General features: G+C 41.5%; 1 protein-coding gene across 2 annotated transcripts in view; it reads left to right on the top strand.

Annotated features, from left to right (window-relative positions):
• The window catches only part of LOC126271854 (leucine-rich PPR motif-containing protein, mitochondrial-like), a 155,168-nt gene that overhangs the window by 119,056 nt on the left and 15,187 nt on the right, over positions 1-20,925 (top strand). For both annotated transcript variants that reach the window (XM_049974188.1, XM_049974189.1), the window contains one exon: positions 18,887-19,040. In XM_049974188.1, coding sequence (XP_049830145.1) covers positions 18,887-19,040 — 154 coding nt within the window. The remainder of the gene's footprint in view (positions 1-18,886; positions 19,041-20,925) is intronic.

Below are 20,925 nucleotides of genomic sequence, written 5' to 3'. Positions count from 1 at the left end.
GAAGGCAGCAGAGAGAACTAGATACAGAAGAGGAAAGAATTTGTAACTCTGTCGGCAGAGCAGAAGGGTGTGTGTGTGTGTGTGTGTGTGTGTGTGTGTGTGTGTGTGTGTGTGTGTGTGTGTGTGTGTGTACTGTAGTGGGAGTAGGGGGATGGGATTGCCAATGGCTGAGGCCACGGAGGTCACAGAACAAAGGATATGTTATAAGGAGAGTTCCTACTTTTACTGTTCAAAAGAGCAGCTGTTGGGAAGAATCCAGATGGCATAGGCTGTGAAGCAGTCATTAAAGTGAAGCACATTGTGCTGGGTGACCTGTTCAGCAACTTGGTAGTCCAGCTGTCTCTTGGCCACAGTTTGGCAGTGGCCATTTGTGCAGACAGACAGCTTTTTAGTAGTTATACCCATGTAGAATGCGGCACAGCTGTTGCAGCTAAGTTTGTAGATCACATGCTTTCACAGCTGGCACTGTGATAGGGTAAGATATGCCAGTGACAGGCTTGGAGTAGGTGGAAGAATGTATGGGTCAGGTGATGCATCTGAGTCTATTGCAGGGACATGAGTCTTGAGGATGGAGGTCAAAAGCAGGGGTGGAGTAAGGACAGACAAGGATATTACTTGTGTTGGGTGGACAGTGGAATACCAGTGTGTGATAGATAGTGGGGAAGTTATTTCTCATTTCAGTTAACGACAAAAGATAGTCAAAATCTAAATTGAAAGGGGATCACTGCTCTCAGCTGTAGCGGCACATTACGTGGAATCAGCTGTGATGAGGGAAAATGTGTACTGGACTGGGATTTAAAGCCGGAATCTCCCTCTTACTGGGCAGATGCATTAACCACTGCATCATCCGGGACACAGCATCATCGCAACTGTGTGGACTACCTTGGCACATTTCATGGCCGTCTCACATTCCCACCGAGTGCCACCTATTTGCAGTCCTGCTGCAGTTGACAGCAGTGATTCTCTTTCAGTTTACATATCATGTTTCACAGCTATGGATTATGCTGGTGTCTGCTCTTTGGGACAGACACATTCCTATAATTTCATATAATAGATAGTTGGAAACCCTAGCAGAGAATTTGATTCATTTGCTCCAGTCCTGTGTGGTACAGAGTCATGAGAGGAGTGCTCCTTTGTGGCCATACATTGGGTATGTAAGGGATGGTATGTTACTGGTGAGACAAGGCATGGGCGATCTGCATTTGGACTAGGTTGGAATGGTAATTTTGGTCTGTGAAGGCCTCGGTGAGATCCTTGGTGCATTTGAAGAGGGCTTCTTGTCACTACAGATGTGATGACCGCAGGTGGCTAGGCTGTATGGAAGGGATTTCTTTGCGTGGAATGGGTGGCAGTTGTCAGAGTGGAGGTATTGTTGGTTGTTGGTAGGTGGGCAGAGATCGACGTCGAGGTAGGTGGCAATTTGGGCTGAGAACCAGCTGAAGCAAATGAGGGAGGTGGTGTTGAAATTCTGGAGTATTGTGAGGAGGGCATGCTCAGTCTCAGTCCAGATGTAGACAATGCCATTTATGAACCTGAAAAAGTTTTGGGGTATGGGATTATGACCAGTTCAGAATGATTCCTCTAGGTGCCCCATGAATAGGTTAGCAAATGATGGTGCCATGCAACTGCTCATTGCTTTACCCCAGATTTGTTTGTAGGTAATGCTTTCAAAGAGGAAGTAATTGTGTTGGGGATATAGTTGACTGCAGTGACCACGAAGAAGGTTGTAGGTTTGGAGCCAACTGGGGCTTGGTAAATGTAGTGTTCAGTAGCTTTAAGGCCATGGGCATTGGGGATGTTCGTGTAGAGAAAGGGGGCATTGACAGCAATGGTAGCACTCAGGGTGTCAGAATAGGAACTGTGGAGAACCAGTGCGGAAAATGATTGGTGTCACTTATATAATAGGGTAGGCAACCCAGAAGGGCAGGAATTATTTCTGTGGGTGCACAGTAACCCCGGGTGGTAGGATTTATGAACCTTAGAAAGCATGTTGAAGTTAGGCGTGCACGGAGTGGTGGGAGTGGGGGGGGGGGGGGGAGAGAGGGTGGGGAGACAGACTCAGGGGAGAGGTTCTGGGATGCACCTAATGATTTGAGGAGGGATTGGAGACCCTGCTTGATTTCTGGAATGGAGTCACTGTGGCAAGGCCTGTAGATGGAGGTATCTGACAGCTGATGGATAATCTTTGCAGTTCATAACCACACTGGTACCAAGCAAGATGGCACAGTGGTTAGCACACTGGACTCACATTCGGGAGGACAACGGTTGATGACCTCGCTGTTTGGTCTCTCCCCCCTCATCAATCCAATCCAATCCGCACTGGTAGAGCCTTTGCGAGCAGATAGGATTAGACTGCAGTTTTTTTTCTGTGGATGTGAGGTTGCTGTCCATGTTAAGGGATTTGGGAATGATGGTGATTCAAGGTTTTGAATTTAGGAAATTCTGGATAGTTAACAAGGGCTAATTTGTGAGGTGGAGGGGGGAGGGGTGTGTGGATTACGGTTCAGTGGAAGAGTAAACTGAGTCAGGCAGGATTCAATAGTGGTTTTGGGTTGAACCTGATTGATAGTTAAAACAGTGTTTCCACGGAAGGGACCAGGTGAAGGAGAGGATCTTTAACAAGTCCAGCATAACTGAATTTGGGAGTGTAGCAAAAGGTATGGCCCTTGGAAAGGACTGAGGCTTTTGGAGGACAGGTTCATGCCTGTGTTTAGTTCTGTGTAGGTTCTGGGTTCTGAGGGCGACGGGAGGGAGTTTCTGAGAATGTGGTAAATTTATCAGCTGTGCATGGCAGTCTTTGGCAGCTACAACAGGATGCCAAGAGTCTCATGAACCGGATGTGAAGTGAACAGATTAAACAGTTTTTTGAAGCGGCATTGCACATGCTTCTCTAGTTGCCCTAGGGGAAGATGGGATGTGGGAATTTTGGATTGTGGAGCATTAGAATTTTGTGAATGGAGGGATGGTAGTGCAAGACAGATCAGTGGCTGGATATATGTGAGGTCAGCAAAGTATGTGCTAAAAATTAAGAAAAAGAGGGGTTGTTAAGTACAGGATTCAACAACGTACATCTGGCACATGAAGGTACAGGAAAATATGCAAAGGTGAATAGAGATAGTGTTATCAAATTGAAGGTCCAGAAATGAGAATTGAGAATAGTAACAAATGCTAACAGTACTGGGTTTTGAGATGGACCACTGTACACCACCAGTACAAGGGCCTCCGTCAAACCTCTCTCACGACCCCTCATAGCAGCCAAAACATGTCTTTCAGACTTCTACGTTTATTTAACACACCCTCAGCAACCCTCTCTCTGCCCATCTCCTCTTCCCCACCTCTCTGCCAATCTCCTCCCCCCCCTACCCTCTGCAAATCTCCTCTTGCCACCCTCCATCAATCTCCATCCTCTTCCCTTCCTTCTCTGCCCATATACTCCTTCCTTCTTTTTTCCTATTGCCCATCTCCTCTTCCCTCTCTCTGTTTCCATGTTCTCCTCCCCTTCTCTCTCTCTCTCTCTCTCTCTCTCTCTCTCTCTCTCTCTCTCTCTCTCTCTCTCTCTCTCCCTCTCCCCCCTCTCTCCCCCTCTCCCTCCCTCTCCCTGTCCCTCTCCCCTCGTCCACTCTTGTCCTCCCTCCCTATCTCTGTATCTCTCTCTCCATCCTCTCCTGCCCCCTTCTGTCCCTCTCCGCCTGTTCACATCTCCCTATTCATGTCCCCCTGCCCTATTTCCATGTCTTCCTTACCTCTCTCCCTATCAAATCTCCTCCCTCTTTCTGTCCAACCCTTCACCACTCCCTCTCAGACTATCCCACCTCTCCTCTGTCTATCTCAGTCTTCCCCCAGCTGGGCCCATCTGCTCATGAAGCTTCTGCTAAGCAGATTGATAAAGTAGGCAGATACTGCTCCCACAGCATACCTGTTGTGCAGGGCAGCCTGCACGTAAGGCACTTGAAAACTTTATTTTTTATTTTTTATTTTTTTTTTTATTTTTAATGTTAATAAGGCAGGCCAGTACTGCTGCAACTCAAAATGCCCTTCATGCAGGGCAGCTTACACATCTGGGGCTGAAAGCCATTTCTTGCCATGGCGTGTAGGCTGCCCTGTAAAGTAGGGCAGGTTAGCCCAGCCCATACACCAGTGGTTAGAGAAAACACTTTTTTGAGCATATTTCCAATCCTGTTGGAGCTAGGAGATTATAACCTCCACAATGTTGATAATTGTGAAGCCTGTTGTACCAAATTTGGCTGAAATCGATCCATGGGTTTTGGTGGAGAAAACACACACACACACACACACACACACACACAGGGTGTAAATTTCAACTGAAGACATTGAAATATCTCAAAAATTGCACATTGGATCAAAAAAGTTATTATTCCAATTTGTTTAGAGGGATATCCAGCAACACCACACTCCACCTGACACCCCACCCAAAGCGTGGGTGGCAGGGGCAGCTTCGATATCTTCAGTGGGAACTCCCATTTTTTATTGCAAATAATGATTCTACTGCAATATCATTTTCTTCATTTTAACAAAGATGGTGCTGTAATTGGAGGATTAGAAAATAGGTACTCAATCATAATTTACAAAATGCTACTCAGTGGCTCTTGAATATCCAATGGCATGTGGGACTCCAGCTCCATGTTGCAAGGGTAGGACAGGCTGTATTTCGTAACTTCTAATTGGAAACTGCATTTGCAACTTTGTATTTCTCCGACATGTTGAACAGGGGACTACACTATGTGCCATTGTGGCTGTGTAGTGAACTATGACGTATCAGAACAAGCAGTACGCTGTAACCGTAGCTTACTTATTGTGCAGATGTAGAATGGATAGCTGCTATAAACATAACAATACTTGTGCAATGATTATTGCCTGCACAAAATGCGTGATGGCAGTATTCATACCAGCAAAAGAAAAGAAAACCAGTGAGTTACAGGACAATCTAATGAAATAGCTGTACTAGCGGCAGTGCACCACAACCCATGTATAAGCACCGGCAATTAAACCACAATTCCAGTATGTCCGTAGATTGTATTATCATGTACTGAATCATCACAAGTATCATCTATACCACGTATCACTACATCATGAACTTCATATTGCCGATTTCCATAACTGTAGTGTTTTGTGAATGGGCATGTCAACAAATACAAACGACTCCCACGTTCTTTACCAAGGTACTGTTTTCTGATGGGTCTGCGTTCACAAACCATGGTAGTGTTAACCAGCATAATGTGCACTACTGAAGTGTAGACTATCCCACTGGTTATGTCAAGTTCACCATCAACGTCCTTGTTCATTTAACATATGGTGTGTCATCATGGGAAACAAACTCTTTGGTCCATATTTTATCAATGACACATTTAATGTACACAAATATCAAATGATTTTGGAACAGGAACTACCAGTGCTACTGCAGGATGATGCACTTGACATTCAACAACATACACTCCTGGAAATTGAAATAAGAACACCATGAATTCATTATCCCAGGAAGGGGAAACTTTATTGACACATTCCTGGGGTCAGATACATCACATGATCACACTGACAGTACCACAGGCACATAGACACAGGCAACAGAGCATGCACAATGTCGGCACTAGTACAGTGTATATCCACCTTTCGCAGCAATGCAGGCTGCTATTCTCCCATGGAGACGATCGTAGAGATGCTGGATGTAGTCCTGTGGAACGGCTTGCCATGCCATTTCCACCTGGCGCCTCAGTTGGACCAGCGTTCGTGCTGGACGTGCAGATCGCGTGAGACGATGCTTCATCCAGTCCCAAACATGCTCAATGGGGGACAGATCCGGAGATCTTGCTGGCCAGGGTAGTTGACTTACACCTTCTAGAGCACGTTGGGTGGCACGGGATACATGCGGACGTGCATTGTCCTGTTGGAACAGCAAGTTCCCTTGCCGGTCTAAGAATGGTAGAACGATGGGTTCGATGACGGTTTGGATGTACCGTGCACTATTCAGTGTCCCCTCGACGATCACCAGAGGTGTACGACCAGTGTAGGAGATCGCTCCCCACACCATGATGCCGCGTGTTGGCCCTGTGTGCCTCGGTCGTATGCAGTCCTGATTGTGGCGCTCACCTGCACGGCGCCAAACACGCATACGACCATTATTGGCACCAAGGCAGAAGCGACTCTCATCGCTGAAGACGACACGTCTCCATTCATCCCTCCATTCACGCCTGTCGCGACACCACTGGAGGCGGGCTGCACGATGTTGGGGCGTGAGCGGAAGATGGCCTAACGGTGTGCGGGACCGTAGCCCAGCTTCATGGAGACGGTTGCGAATGGTCCTCGCCGATACCCCGGGAGCAACAGTGTCCCTAATTTGCTGGGAAGTGGCGGTGCGGTCCCCTACGGCACTGCGTAGGATCCTACGGTCAAGGCGTGCATCCGTGCGTCGCTGCGGTCCGGTCCCAGGTCGACGGGCACGTGCACCTTCCGCCGACCACTGGCGACAACATCGATGTACTGTGGAGACCTCATGCCCCACGTGTTGAGCAATTCGGCGGTACGTCCACCCGGCCTCCCGCATGCCCACTATACGCCCTCGCTCAAAGTCCGTCAACTGCACATATGGTTCACGTCCACGCTGTCGCGGCATGCTACCAGTGTTAAAGACTGCGATGGAGCTCCGTATGCCACGGCAAACTGGCTGACACTGACGGCGGCGGTGCACAAATGCTGCGCAGCTAGCGCCATTCGACGTTCAACACCGCAGTTCCTGGTGTGTCCGCTGTGCCGTGCGTGTGATCATTGCTTGTACAGCCCTCTCGCAGTGTCCGGAGCAAGTATGGTGGGTCTGACACACCGGTGTCAATGTGTTCTTTTTTTCCATTTCCAGGAGTGTATGTGGTTTCAGCATGTGAGTTCCCCAGCGCATTACGCAATTGAAGTGCAGGAGGTACTAGACTGTGTTTACACTGGTCAGTGGATTGGCAGAGGTAGCACTACTAATTGGCCCACTAGGACGCTGGATTTGATGTCACCTGATTTTTTTTTCTCTTAGGATATTTGAAAGACAAGATATACCAGCAAGTGCCAAAAAGCCATGAAAACATGGTCAACCACATCATAAACGCCTGTGCTGAAATTCCCACAGATATGCTTCTGCCATGTCATTTGAAAAGCAAATCTCTAGGTGTACTGAAGTTGACAGTACTACGTTTGAACACTTATTCTAATGGGAAAAGTAGAGTAGCATTCACCTTGAACCATGACCACAGTGGTGTGTTGAGTAGTTTCCTCTTTGATATGTTGGAGGAATACAATGTTGCGAATGGTGTTTTCAATTAAACCTCATGAAATACTAGCCTGTCCTGCCTTTGCAACATGGAGGTGAGGGGTCCCATGTGCCACTGGATATTCTATAGCCATTGAGTAGCAGGTCAAAATTATGAATATGTACCCACTGCTTCTCTCCTATTACAGTGCCACCATGTGTCGCAAAATGCTCCAGACAAAATATATAGATTCTGCTGTAGAATTGTAATCTGCAATAAAAAATGGGGATTCCCAATAAAGATTTCAGAGTTGCCACCCATGCACGGGATGAAGTGATGGGTGGAGATCGATTGTGGTGTTGTTGGATGCCCCCTCCAAGACACACAAATTGGAATATAACTTTCTTGATCCAGTGTGTAGTTTTCAAGACATTTGAATAACTTCAGATATATAAGATGAACTGCAGATTAAAACTGAAGAATTTACAGAAAGGTATAAAATTAAGGAGATAGTACCTCTATAACCTGAAATAATCTGAGGTGGTTTAGAATGGCTGTGAAATCTTAATCTCTGTATGTGAAAGGCAATGTCCCGACAGACTCACTCCCTCACTGACTCATCACCACCCAGTGCAAACCACTAAGGATAGAAACTTGAAATGTTCAGCTGTTGTTGCTCTTATACTGTAGGAATCATTTAGGAAGAGAGTTTTGAGACAAAGAAATATGTGTTAGAGATTGAAAGTTTTTAGGAAATATCACCACAAGGGAACAAAAACCTTGAATGCTTTTTTTGGTCAGAAGTACATTCAGAAAAGACCATGTTTCTATGGCCTTAAATCATTTTAAAAAGTCTAGAAAGTGTTGCAATTTGTGAGCAACTTAAAAATTTGATTAAAAAAGAAGCTGTGCACGCCATAGTCAATGTGAGCGACGCAGCAGGTGCTAAGCTAGTAAAATAAAATCTGCCTCAACCTCATTAAATTTTTGATAATATCCCAAGTGGCGTGCTGTGTTTTGAGAGTAGGCTCTCATCTTCAGGTGAAGTATGCAAGAGGCTTTTTTAAGAAGGTGAATATTTTAACAGTATAAAAAGCAGTACAGCTGTCAGACTAAGCAGTGGCCTTACTATAAATTCAGTCCGTTTCATATTATCTTGCCACCATTGAACTCGCACACTTTTCCATCATTCAGGATATTGGAAGATGGCCAACCTTATGCCACATCTGTACTCACTCCCGTGTCACATGATTCTTACATTTGTGGAAGACCCAGGTACAATACTTATCCAATACACTCATCCAGTATGTCACATCATAAACTTATCTTATCCTGGAGGTAGGGTCACCTTTGAAAGCAGTCATGGCGTATACCATTTCTGCTGAACAAAATGTGTTTCAGTGACAGTTTCAATGACTGTTTCACAGGCTATCTGATCTGGATCCTTCCCTTCAGTGCTAGATTCTTTGAGCTGCATGTATATGAGTTGTCCTTGCAACACATCCTTGATCCCATAACCCTCCTGGCCTCAATTTCCATTAACAGTTACTCCACATCTCTTCCATCCTTGTCCCATGACTCTAATTTTACTCATCCTGCATTCATACGCTCTTCTTCATAGGATTTCTCTTGCTCTGATCTACTTCCATTCCCAAACACCACTCCATGTCATCATATGTTATGCACAGCTCCCTCTGCGTGCAGCCAGAATGAGTTCACCAGTGCCCTATTCCTCTCCTGTGCACCTGCTATCTCAACCTTCCAGCCATCAACCGCCCCTGCCCCAATTTCTCCCTTCATCCACTTCACTGACAACTTCTTGCCACAGTCAAGTCTTAGAGCCAACACAATGTAGTCAACTGGGACAGTGTAGCCAGACAATATGTAGATGGTGGTTATGATTAACTTTCACTCTTTACAGGAATGATCTTCAGACTTTGTTTGCAGGATTTGCACTGTTAGTAGTGTTAGTGTCATGATGCCAGTATTGGTATGGTGATGTAGGGTGGAAACGCAAGTGTCAGTGTGCATGACAGTTGCAGACAATCAACATGGGTCTGGACAAGATGAGTAGAGCTTTGCTTGGAAAGCTGTTTGGGGGGGCAGCAGTAATGCTGCTACTGTTCATAAGTGTCAGCACATTAAAGGAATATAGAGAAGGCCATGATTCGAAAGTTCAAATTAACTGGTGATTTGGAAATTGCTCCTGGGAAAGGAAAGGCCTGTGGCCGATTGCACCACAAATTGTTGTAGTTACTGTTGCCATGGCTCGGAATGCTAAATGCAATGCACAATCTTGAAGCAGTGCTTGAGCTTTGTCATGACAGCTGAACATTTGATGGTCCACTATTCAAAAAGTGCTGTGAACAATAGTAAAATGGTACCTCTAGTGTGGTTCCAGACTGTTGTGAATGCAGATGGCTGTCACATTGAGCAATGTTTGTAACGTGGAACATAAATATGGGTTGCAATTAACAAATGTTACCCTCTCATGTGGATATTAAAATGTGTTCATTTCAGTGTTTTTTTTTCCATATCCTTACAAATTTTTCCACAAAGTTTCATTGTCCTAAGATCATTCCTTTTTCATGGGGAAACGTGTTATTATAATCACCCTGTACTATAAGGAAATATGATGAAAGCTAAAATACGGTACTGGAAGATATTATGTGCAAATAGTCAATAGGAAGAAAGAATTTTTCTGAAAAAGGCACATTTGTTAATAGTGAATATAACTCCAAATGTTAGAAAGTCTTTCTGAAACTATTTGCCTGGAGTGTAGCTTTACATTACCGCGATCTTCTTTGAAAATTGCTGCCGGGCTAGATGTTGGACAGATTTTTGACCAAATTAAGTGGATACTTGACTACTGAGATCCCTTGAGGAGCGTTGCTATTTGACGGATATGCTCATAAGCGGTTTGTCTTCTGTGGGAATTATATTATTGTTTTATGTATCTTTGGAAATATAATTACCAAGATGCTGTTCTTGCGTGATTCAGTGAGTATTTTTCTTAATATGGTCCTAATAGGTTCTTTTCCATTCCTCAACATACACACACTTTTTGTTTTATGAATGTTTCAGTTCCTATGTACTCTTACTCCATACTACAAAGAGCGTTCAAAAAGTTTTGCACAGTCGTCTCTAATTTTTTTACCTTTTGCAAGAGGGGAATGAAATTTTATGTGAATATACTTGAAACATTTAGCTATAAGTTGGTATAAAAAAGTATTTTCTCTTATTTACAGGTGAGCCATAATGGACTGTGAAGTAGATGTCAGGTTGCGACAGCTGTTGGTGATGGAGTTCCTCTTCAAAACCAGTGATGACTCTGCCACATCAATTCACAGGAAGTTGCTCCCTGTTTATGGGGAGCACACAGTGGATCACAGCAGTATCCAGCAGTGGTTGGAGAGGTTTAAAGAAGGTGATTTCTTTCTACTGGACAGCAGTGAGTGATGTCAATAAGGAGACTATTGATCAAATCATCCAAAATGATAGATGTGTGATGAATGACAGCTTGTTGAAATGACTCATTTGTCGTTGGGTAGTGTGGTATCGCTGGTACATATCTGTCATTTTCGATGATTTGATCAACGTCTCCTTATTCACATCACTCACTGCCGTCGATGGTCCATCGCATCGTGGATTGTCCAGTAGAGAGAAATCACCTTCTTTAAACCTCTGCAACCACCGCTGGATACTGCTGCGATCCCCCCCCACAAACAGGGAGCAACATCCTGTGAATCGATGTGGCAAAGTCATCTCCGGTCTTGAAGAGGAACTCTATCAGCGACAATTGTCACAATCTGGCATATACTACGGTTCACCATTATGGTTCACCTCTAAATAAAAGAAAATACTTTTATATGCCAACTTATAGCTAAATGTTACAAGTATGTTCACAAAAAATTCATTCTCCTCCTGCAAAAAATAAAAAAATTAGAGATGACTGTGCAAAACTTTTTCAACGTCGTTTGTACATTATCATTCAAAGAGCACACTGATTCATACTGTCACAGCTGCTTCTTAATGAAAATGTTTTTGCCAGACAGTGTTAATGTGCTGTTTTCATTTGAGCCCATTACTCATGCTAATATCTAGGAGTCTAGTAACTTATACTTCATCTTGTCTTATATTTTTATATGCACAAGACTTGCTTTTGATCACTGCATATATTATGTTTGTCAGGATTACAGCCATGTCACTTCCCATAAGCCATTATACTACATGTTTTCAGAAATAAATGTATTTCTCGCAAGTTGCTTCATGTATGTTCTTTTTTCCGTGTCATCATGTTATCTGTAAAGATTTTCTTCTTTTTCTCTTCAACACTTTTATCATTTACTGTTGTGTTACACAGCTGTGGCCTTTATGGAATCCTTCAATATGGTAATTGAATGCTTTAGTTTCTGACCAGTACATGTAATAATTAATGAGCACCATTTCCTGTTATTTGGATGTGGTTGAAATCTTTCCATGCTTGCCCACAGTTGCCATAGATTCCCAGCTTTGGTATGGATATTGCATGAGCAGTAATATTCTGTCATTTGGAGGGATTCATTATATATAGCAGATAGAACTTTTTTTATCTAATGGCTGTTTTATATATAATATCAGAGTGACTATTGTTAATTCTTCATATTTATTCTTTTTAAAATCATAGTGTGATGGTTTGAGGATGTTGTACTTGTCCAGGAAAATATCTGATATTTTTTACAATAGCATTTCCAGGATGTTTTAGAAGCCCGTTTTCACCTAAATTATCTGAAATTGTTTTTAGTGGATGCATTCCAGCTCTGAAAGGATCATTTTGTATGTCCAAAAATGATGTGATTCAGTATTTCATCATTACCCAATGATTTCTTGGCCTTTAAAGTCTGTATAGTTTTTCTCGGTTCCTCTTTTGAGACTGGTTTCAAGATCATTGCACTGTATCATTTTGTTATAGCTCACGACTCTTCTTTTTCGAACTGTTTCTTTCTTTATTTAAGTTTTCTGTCACATTTATACAGTTATCATTGAGTTTGTCTGTTATTTCCTTACTGTCTGTATCCTGTTGCAAATGTGTTAAAACATTTTGATCAATATTCAGGGTGTCCCATTTATCTTGACTACCTTCAATAACTGTCTGTTGTCCAGATGCAAATTACAGAATGTTTCAAAGCAAATGTTCTTTAGCCGTCAGGGGGACATCAATAAGCATGATTGCATTCCTTGTAGCTTGGTTTTTTATGAAGATATGAACAGCGGCATGATGTTTTTAAATGGCACCCTGTGTTTTTTATTCGGTAATTCATTTCCTTTCCTAAATACCTATTCAAAAATGTATCACAGTGTACCGTTCATTGAAACACAATGTTATTAATTAGATAACACGACATTGACACTCCCAGCACTTAGTGCAGGTACTCGTGGTAATGGATCACATCCACGTGCTGATGTTGTCAGAGGACAAATGGAAAAGTAAGTAGAATGCACACCTGTCATTCCATCAACCATCGTCAGTTGAAGAGCTGTGTGAGTAGAATATACACCAACAAAGAGAAGACAGAAATGCTACTCATCTATGGCGAATGTAAGTTAGCAGAACAGTAATTCCAATACTGTTTTCTTATGAACAGGTACATTTAGTCCAGTAGTTTAGTACTTTTAAATACTGTTGTGTAGAGTAGGCATATAGTAAAGGCTGTTCTTTTTACAAACTGGATTGACATAATGTTTCTTTTATTGTTGTTGTCGGAGGTAGGCGAAATGCTACACAGGCAGCAAAACTGTACAGAGAGCGATATCCTGACAAGAACCCACCTTCCTGACAGATGTTTTCTCATTTTGTCGCGATGCTTCAGGAAATGGGAAGTTTCAACCCACAACAATGCAATCGTCATAACACTCGCACAGACGAAGCTGCCAAAGTTACTGTTCTCACTTCTGTTGTTATGAATCCACATGTGAGCACATGACAGCTTGAACACGAGATTGGCATTCCTAAAACCAGTGTACATTGTATTGTTACATGTCATCAGTTCCATCCTTACCATGTACATCTACATCAAGAATTGCATGGGAATGATTTCCAAAATTGTGTACAGTTTTGTCAGTGGACACAGCAGCAAATCCTCACCAACCCGAACTTCTTTTGAATGTTCTATTTACCGATGAATGTTCCTTCTCAAACAAAGGACAGCTTAAGTAACATGCATTATTGGTCCAGTGACAACCCATGATGGCTTAGACAGATGGAACATCAGCGTCACTGGAGAGTTAGCGTCTGGTGTGAGATGCTTGGTACTACAATTATTGGCCCTTATTTCATCAATGGTAGTCTAAACGGCACAGATAAATTGTTCCTCCTCTTCTGGATGAAATGCCACGAAGAACCAAAATGCTTATGTGGTATCAACATGATGGATGTCCAGCACATAATGCCTTGCGTGTGTGTCGTGTTCTGAACCAAATGTATCCTGCCAGATGGATTGGTCAAGGAGGAGCAGTTACTTGGCTTGCTAGGTCTCCTGATTTAAATCCTCAGGACTTTTTTCTTTGGGGATGCATTAAAGACATTGTCTATCACGATATTCCAACAATTCCAGAGGTCATGCAGGAATGTATCGTGCTTGCTTGTAATTTTCTTCAGCAGGCAGCACTGGAAGCAGTAAATAATTCTTTCATTCAACGAGTGCACCAGGGCATCAGTGTCTAGGGTCACCACTTTGAGCATCTTTGAATGTTCTACTCCTAGGCAGTAGTACCGGAGAGTCAAAGACAGTTGTGTGTTATGTTTTTACTTGGTTTTCGTTTCTTTTCTGACAATTCCAGCAAGTGGATGAGTTTGTGATCCCAGGCTCAATGTCAATGTTGTACTATGTAATTAATAATGTTGTGTTTCAGTGAATGGTACACTGTGATATATTTTCGAATAGGTCTTTAGGAGAGGAAATGAATTACTGAATAAAAAATATAGGGTGCCATTTAAAAAAGTTATACTGCTGTTCATATCTTTGTAAAAAAACAAAGCAATCATACTGACGGCTGAAGAACATTTGCTTGAAACATTTTGTAATTTTCATCTGGACAAACAGTTATTTAGAGTAGTCAAGATAAATGGGACGCCCAGTATGTGTGCAAAAGGCTTTTTTTGACTATGAGGCTAAATAAGTCACAATTGCACTGATCAGCTAGAACATCATGGCCACCTACCTACCGTATTTACTTGAATCTAAGCCACACTTTTTTTCTGGTTTTTGTAATCCATAAAACCGCCTGTGGCTTAGAATCGAGTGCAAAGTAAGCGGAAGTTCTGAAAAATGTTGGTAGGTACCGCCACAACTAACTTCTGCCATCAAATATATGTAGCGCTTTGCTGGCACAAAGGTAAATAATGGCACCAAAACCTCTGCGTCAGTAAATAAATAATAAAAAAAAAAAAAGACGAGCTTTTTTTTTTCTGTGCCCCGAGTTTTGACCACTGCATTTTCATCCATTATCCAACACAGTAAATACAAATTCCATATTCTTCATCTTTGAATGTAGCAGCATTTCAGTGTACTACGAAAAACCGACTGGCAAGAATGTTTGTCAATATGGCCAACTCAGCGTTCTGAATTTTTTCCTAACTGTGAGAAGAAATGGTTGCTAGGAATTTTTATGAATTGTGAATCACATGCAGTATTCTCTTTACCATAAGAATAATACGAATATAAACATTTTGCCATGTATTCTTTTTTGTTTGCTGCTATCTCATTTAAATCCTGTCCGCCTAATAAACTACGAAACTAGAGTGCGACAACAGCAAACGTGGAAGAATATCATGTCATGTTTATATTAATATTATTCTTTTGCCTAATAGTGATACCGTCAGAAATGAAGCAGTGCAATTGACTAGATTTTTAAATCTAAGGTGACTCTAATTTCTGTGCAGAATGTAATGTACTAAAGAGGCATCTGCAAAGATTTTCAAACTGAAATTTTTTCACTAAACTCTCGTTCAGAACATATTCTATCATATGCAGTGTATTATTTGGTTCTTGCTGATCATTATCAAAGAAAGCAACAGTGTAAGTAACAACAAATAGCAGTCTCTTGCCATTGTTTCGCTAATGAGACGATTCCTCTCTTTGCTTTATAATTGTAAGCGGTGGTACCGTGCACAAAAGCATGCCATCTCGCGAGCGGCGACAGGTCGTAAGCCCTCATTATCAGAATGCGACAATCAGTACATGACACAGTACAATAATGCATTTTCAGCTTTGAGTGATCAAAATAAGCAATCAATTCAAACCAGACAAAGCACGTGAAAAAGGAAGGGTACCCATATAAATACTGACGGAGCGCCTGATGCATAGCAACGGCTACCTGGTAAAGCTTAACTGCTAAGCTTACGACTCGAACCAAACTTCTACAGCTGTATCGTTATTTATTCAATCTAAATTGTGTCTCATATTACAATGGACCAACTTTGTTTCGATTTGGAGGTGCGGCCTAAAACTTTTCTCTCCCCTTGAATTTCGAGTCTCAGATTTCAGGTGCGGCTTAGATTTGGGTGTTGCTTAAATTCGAGTAAATACGGTAATAGTCGTTATGTTCACCTTTGGCACAGCACAGATGACAGCGGCAGCATGTCATGGCATTATGTTGAGCTGCATGTTGTGCCACAGGGTGGTCTACTTTGCTCTTGGCCACAGTTTGGCAATGGCCATTCATCCTGGTGGACAGCTGGTTGGCGGTCATACAAGTGTGAAAAGCTGTGCAGTGATTGCAGCAGAGCTGGTATATGGCGTGGCTGTTTTCATATATATTCTGAAGTAATGCCCAAAATGGAGATAAGCAAAACACCTCCACTGATGGATCCATCTCACCTCTTTCAGTCTTTTGAAAAGGCTTTGGGAAAGTGGTATTTTATAGAAACTCAACGCATTTTAATGAGCAGAACTTGTTAGCTGCCCCTCAATTTAACTTTTGTAGATGATTCTCCAAAGAGGAAGCCAAATGAGCTCATAAATGAAGTCGTAGCAGGGTTAAATAGGAATAATTATCCTGTTGGAATATTCTGTGGCGTTTTCAAAGACACTGCTTGTGTGAACCACAGCAAACTGAAATGTAATGATGTTAATGTGATCCCTTTTGCATGAATGGTGTCTTACCTTCCATAACAGAAAACAGTGTGTCATACTGGCTGTGCAAGAGGAAGAAAATTAATTTCAGATTGTGGAAACAGAGCATATTGGGTCCCAGATAAATTTTGTTTGGAGCCTGCTCTTATTATTAACTTACATAAATGATCTTCAAAAACTGTAATGTTTGCCACTGACATAAGCATACTAACTGAGGGTCCAAACTCAATCATATCAAGCACAGTTCTGATTATTGCTGTGAATTAACTGTAGGCCTGTTGAGCCAACAGTTTGTCTTAATCTTCGAAAGACGTATACTATGCAATTTCAAACCAGCAAAAGAACATGCCAGCACCAGGAGTGGACTTTAATGATCGTGTGCTAAATGAAACACTGTTTGTAGAATTATTTGGGGTTGAACTGGATGGTGACAAGACGTGGATAACTAATCGAGATGCTTAGCCCAGCATATTAGTGCTTAGAAGCAGCTCCCATTGTGTTGACCGAAATATGTGTCTGCTTTCTTTGCGTCTTTTCACTTCCAATTAACTTACAGAATTATCTTGTGGGACAGTGCAGCTCAAGTAAACAAAGTAATTATTCAGTAGAAACAATGACTAAAATATTGTAAAATAGATGAGCAAACAATTTGTAGGGGACTTCAAGTGAAAGAAGTGGGATTTTGGCACTTGTATTCCATGCCATATGTGGCCTGTCACCAGCTAATATGTATGCCAACTTTTGCATTACAGATATCTTGCAGTCATGATTCTTGATGTAATTCGCTGTAGCAGATCTGATATGCAGTGCCACTAGGTAGTGACATTTCCTATCATCGGTGGATTTCTTCACTTTTCGTAGTGGTGGGTGCTGAATGAGAGCTCTGATCTATTCAAGTTACTAAAATGATGTAGTCACTTGTACAGTAACGCTTCTGTTTTATAAGCAAAATGTTTCCACAGTGTGACTTCATTTATGATTGTGGATGAAACAGATCTCTCTTAACTTATAGCTTAAAATTTAACATAACATGTACTGATTTGGCATTTCGGAATGACAGTTTTTCTTTTATGTGCTTCAACTGTTCTGGCATTGACATTATTGTCCACACCTTTTGCTCCAGGACTTCCATGGCACCGCCATGCCATGATGTCAAAGCATTAGGGGGCCTCCATAATATGTGGACACTCACCACACTCACTGTCGTGCTCTGTCGATGTTCCGAGCTGACGTCTTTCGCACCCAGTCTGCATGTACGGGAAACCAGAGTGTGCGTAGTGCTATATTCCACACTTAATAACTACCTAAATGACATTTCTGGTTTCTGGGAACTGTTACACATCAGCCTTTTTAAGAATCTTGAAATTCTTGCATTCATTTCCCAACATACTTACTCCTTAACAGCTCTTGTTGCTAAAAATAAAAATTTGTTTCAACTGAACTGTGATACAACAACAATACAAGAAACAAAAATAATTTTCACATATACTTTGTGTAAAAAGCTGTCATCTAACATGAAGCAGGACATTTTGGAATCTCAATCAGTTGAAAAAATTAAAAGAACACAGTTCATTTAGCCACTCTTTTTACAATTTATGTGAATTCTAGATTCAAAGAACGGGAAGTGTCAAGGGCCTAGTAAATAGAAATGTTCATTGTAAAGCTATATGACAAGCAGTAACTTACTGTAATATGACTCAGTAATTCGTGAATGTGGGTAAACATTTTCTTTAGAAACTACCTATCTAATCAAGTAAATATTTATGTACCAGTAGCGAATAAACAGTGGCCGTGGTAGTCCAGTGGTTAGATCATTAAACTCCACCCATGAAAATCCTGAGTTTAGTCCAATATAATTGTGGGGATTCTTCTTCATTCCAGTCCCTACAGGATGGCCCCAGATCCATTCTGTTTGCTATCAAATGATTACCAGGGTTCTTTCCTGAGGCTAGAAGGCAGACTAGTCAACGGTCCCACCACCCTCCCTCCCCTACTGCCACGGCGAAGAAATGATACACTCTGCTGGCAGTCAGGGCAATAGCCTGGTCAGGTTTTTGCTACAGATACCTTTAGCAGATAAACAGCAGCTATATAGTGCATATTGAGAAGCTTCCCTTTTAATTCACTAGATCACATTCAGCTATGATAATTGTAATTACTGCTGAGCAGTATATTGATAGTTTATTGTTAGTACTGCGTGCAGATTAAGTTTCTATTATTTGATTGGCTTTTTTATGTAGACCTTAACTGATGTCATGTTCCCATAGATTGGCCTTTCTGGTGTGATTTGTGGGATATGATGAATGCATGATTCTTTTTAGTTTTACCACTGCATGGTAAAACTGAGAATAGAAGCTTTGTGCTCAAGACTGAACACCTATCCCTTTGGGGTACATACCTACTGTGACAGACATTTTTCTTTTATATGTTATAAAAGCATTTTGACATACACATGTATTGCTATATATTTTGTTAATTATAGAACTGATTTAGGGATGGAAAACAATAAAATTGATCTGATTTCAGAATAAACATTTCAACTGGTCACTCTTCATTCAACGATGCAAGAGATTTGTGGATGAAAAAAAATTATCTCCTCTTGAGAAGATAGTAGCAGCAGGCCAAGGATTACCACATCCACACATCCCTTCAATTTATACATACATGTTGGAAATATACTGTAAGTCACGTATTTTTAAATATTTAACTTTGAGTGTTTTCTATAAATAATGTGTTGCAGATGTATAGGAGATGTTAATTCACCACCACCTCCTCCTCCTCCTCCAGCTCCTTCTTCCTTCCTTCCTTTGGGTTACCTTTTCAGTCATCAATTTTCTCTGGAATCCATTGCAGTACTTCATCTATCTATCTATCATCCACCCACTTTGCTGCATGTCGTATATGTGAAAAATCATTGAAGAAGATATTTGTAATATTACACACAATTTTTAACTTCAGCTTTATTTCAGTTAGAGCAAGGAATACACAAAAATTACAGAGGCACAATTTCTTGAGGTGACCATCTATATATGATCAGATTCATGTACTGTTCTCGTTCAGAACATATTCTATCATATGCAGTGTATTATTTGGTTCTTGCTGATCACTATCAAAGAAAGCAGCAGTGTAAGTAACAACAAATAGCAGTCTCATGCCATTGTTTCGCTTATGAGGCAATTTCTCTCTCTCTCTCTCTCTCTCTCTCTCTCTCTCTCTCTCTCTCTCTCTCTCTCTCTCTCTCTCTCTCTCTTCTTTATTTGTAAGCCGTGGTAGCCCGCACAAAAGCAAGCCATGCTGCGAGTGGTGACAGGTTGCAAAACTCATTATCAGAATGCGACAAACAATGCATGACACAGTACAATAATGCATTTTCAGCTTAGAGTGACGTAAACACCTATAACAAAGAGGATGGCACTTATCAGATCAAAGCAAAATAAGCAGTCGATTCAAATCAGACGAAGCACATGAAAAAGAAAGGGTACCTGTATAAATACGGATGAAGCACCTGACACATAGCAGTGGCTACATGGTAAAGCTTAACTGTTAAACTTACAACTCGAACCAAACTACTGTAGTTGTATCTTCATCCATTCGACCTAAATTGTGGCTCATGTTACAGTGGACCAACTTTGTTTCGATTTGGATGTGTGGTCTAAAATTTTTCTCTCCTCTTGAATTTCGAGTCCTAAATTTGAGGTGTGGCTTAGATTCTCATTTTTCAGGTGCGGCTTAGATTCAAGTAAATACGGTACATTGGTAGCTTTGTGTAGACTGGCGCTCAAAAAATTTAATCTTCCATTTATTAACATGGCCTTAGGCAGTTAATATTGTTTGCAAGGTTATTAATATACAATATGAACAGCAATGGTTCCATAACATTTTAACTTTCCACCCTACTCGTTATAGAACACCTGAAGTTACTTCTACATCTGTTAGTGACTCTCCATCCAAGGTAACACACAGATTCATCCATACCAAGAACTCCTCTGTCCAATCACAAATTTCGCTTGATACTCCATATGATAATCCTTTCAATAGTAAGCATAAGTATGGTACTGAGTCAAATGCTTTTTGGAACTCAAGAAATACTGTGTCTATGTGACGACTTTTTTGGCATCCATGCTGGTTGTCATGAAGCTGGTCATTCTGTTCATGAAATCTCATTATGTTTTAGCTCAGAACAAAAAGTGGATGTCATGGATGTTGAATGATAGTTTTGTGGATCACTTCTGCAGCTTTTCGTATAGGTGTATGTGACATGTCTTCCAACTGTTGGACATGGTTTTTTTGTTCAAGGGATCTGCTGTAGATTATGGCAAAAAGAGGGAATAATTCACCTGCAGATTAGGTATAAAAATTCATAGGGTTCCATCAGACCCTGGAACATTGTTCAGTTTCAAAGGTTTCTCCTCACCATTGACACTAATATTTATATCACTCATCCTTGCTGTGGTGCCAGAATTAAATTGATGTAATAATCCTGGATTTTTCCTTTGTAAAGGAACAGTTGAAAATTGAGTTGAGAATTTCTGCTTTTGGATTTGCTTTGTTTTATTACCCTCAGT

This window comes from Schistocerca gregaria, chromosome 5, assembly GCF_023897955.1.
Source record: "Schistocerca gregaria isolate iqSchGreg1 chromosome 5, iqSchGreg1.2, whole genome shotgun sequence".
Classification (NCBI taxonomy): domain Eukaryota; kingdom Metazoa; phylum Arthropoda; class Insecta; order Orthoptera; family Acrididae; genus Schistocerca; species Schistocerca gregaria.
The sequence above is the reverse complement of the archived record's forward strand: the minus strand, read 5'-3'. Positions and strand labels throughout refer to the sequence as shown.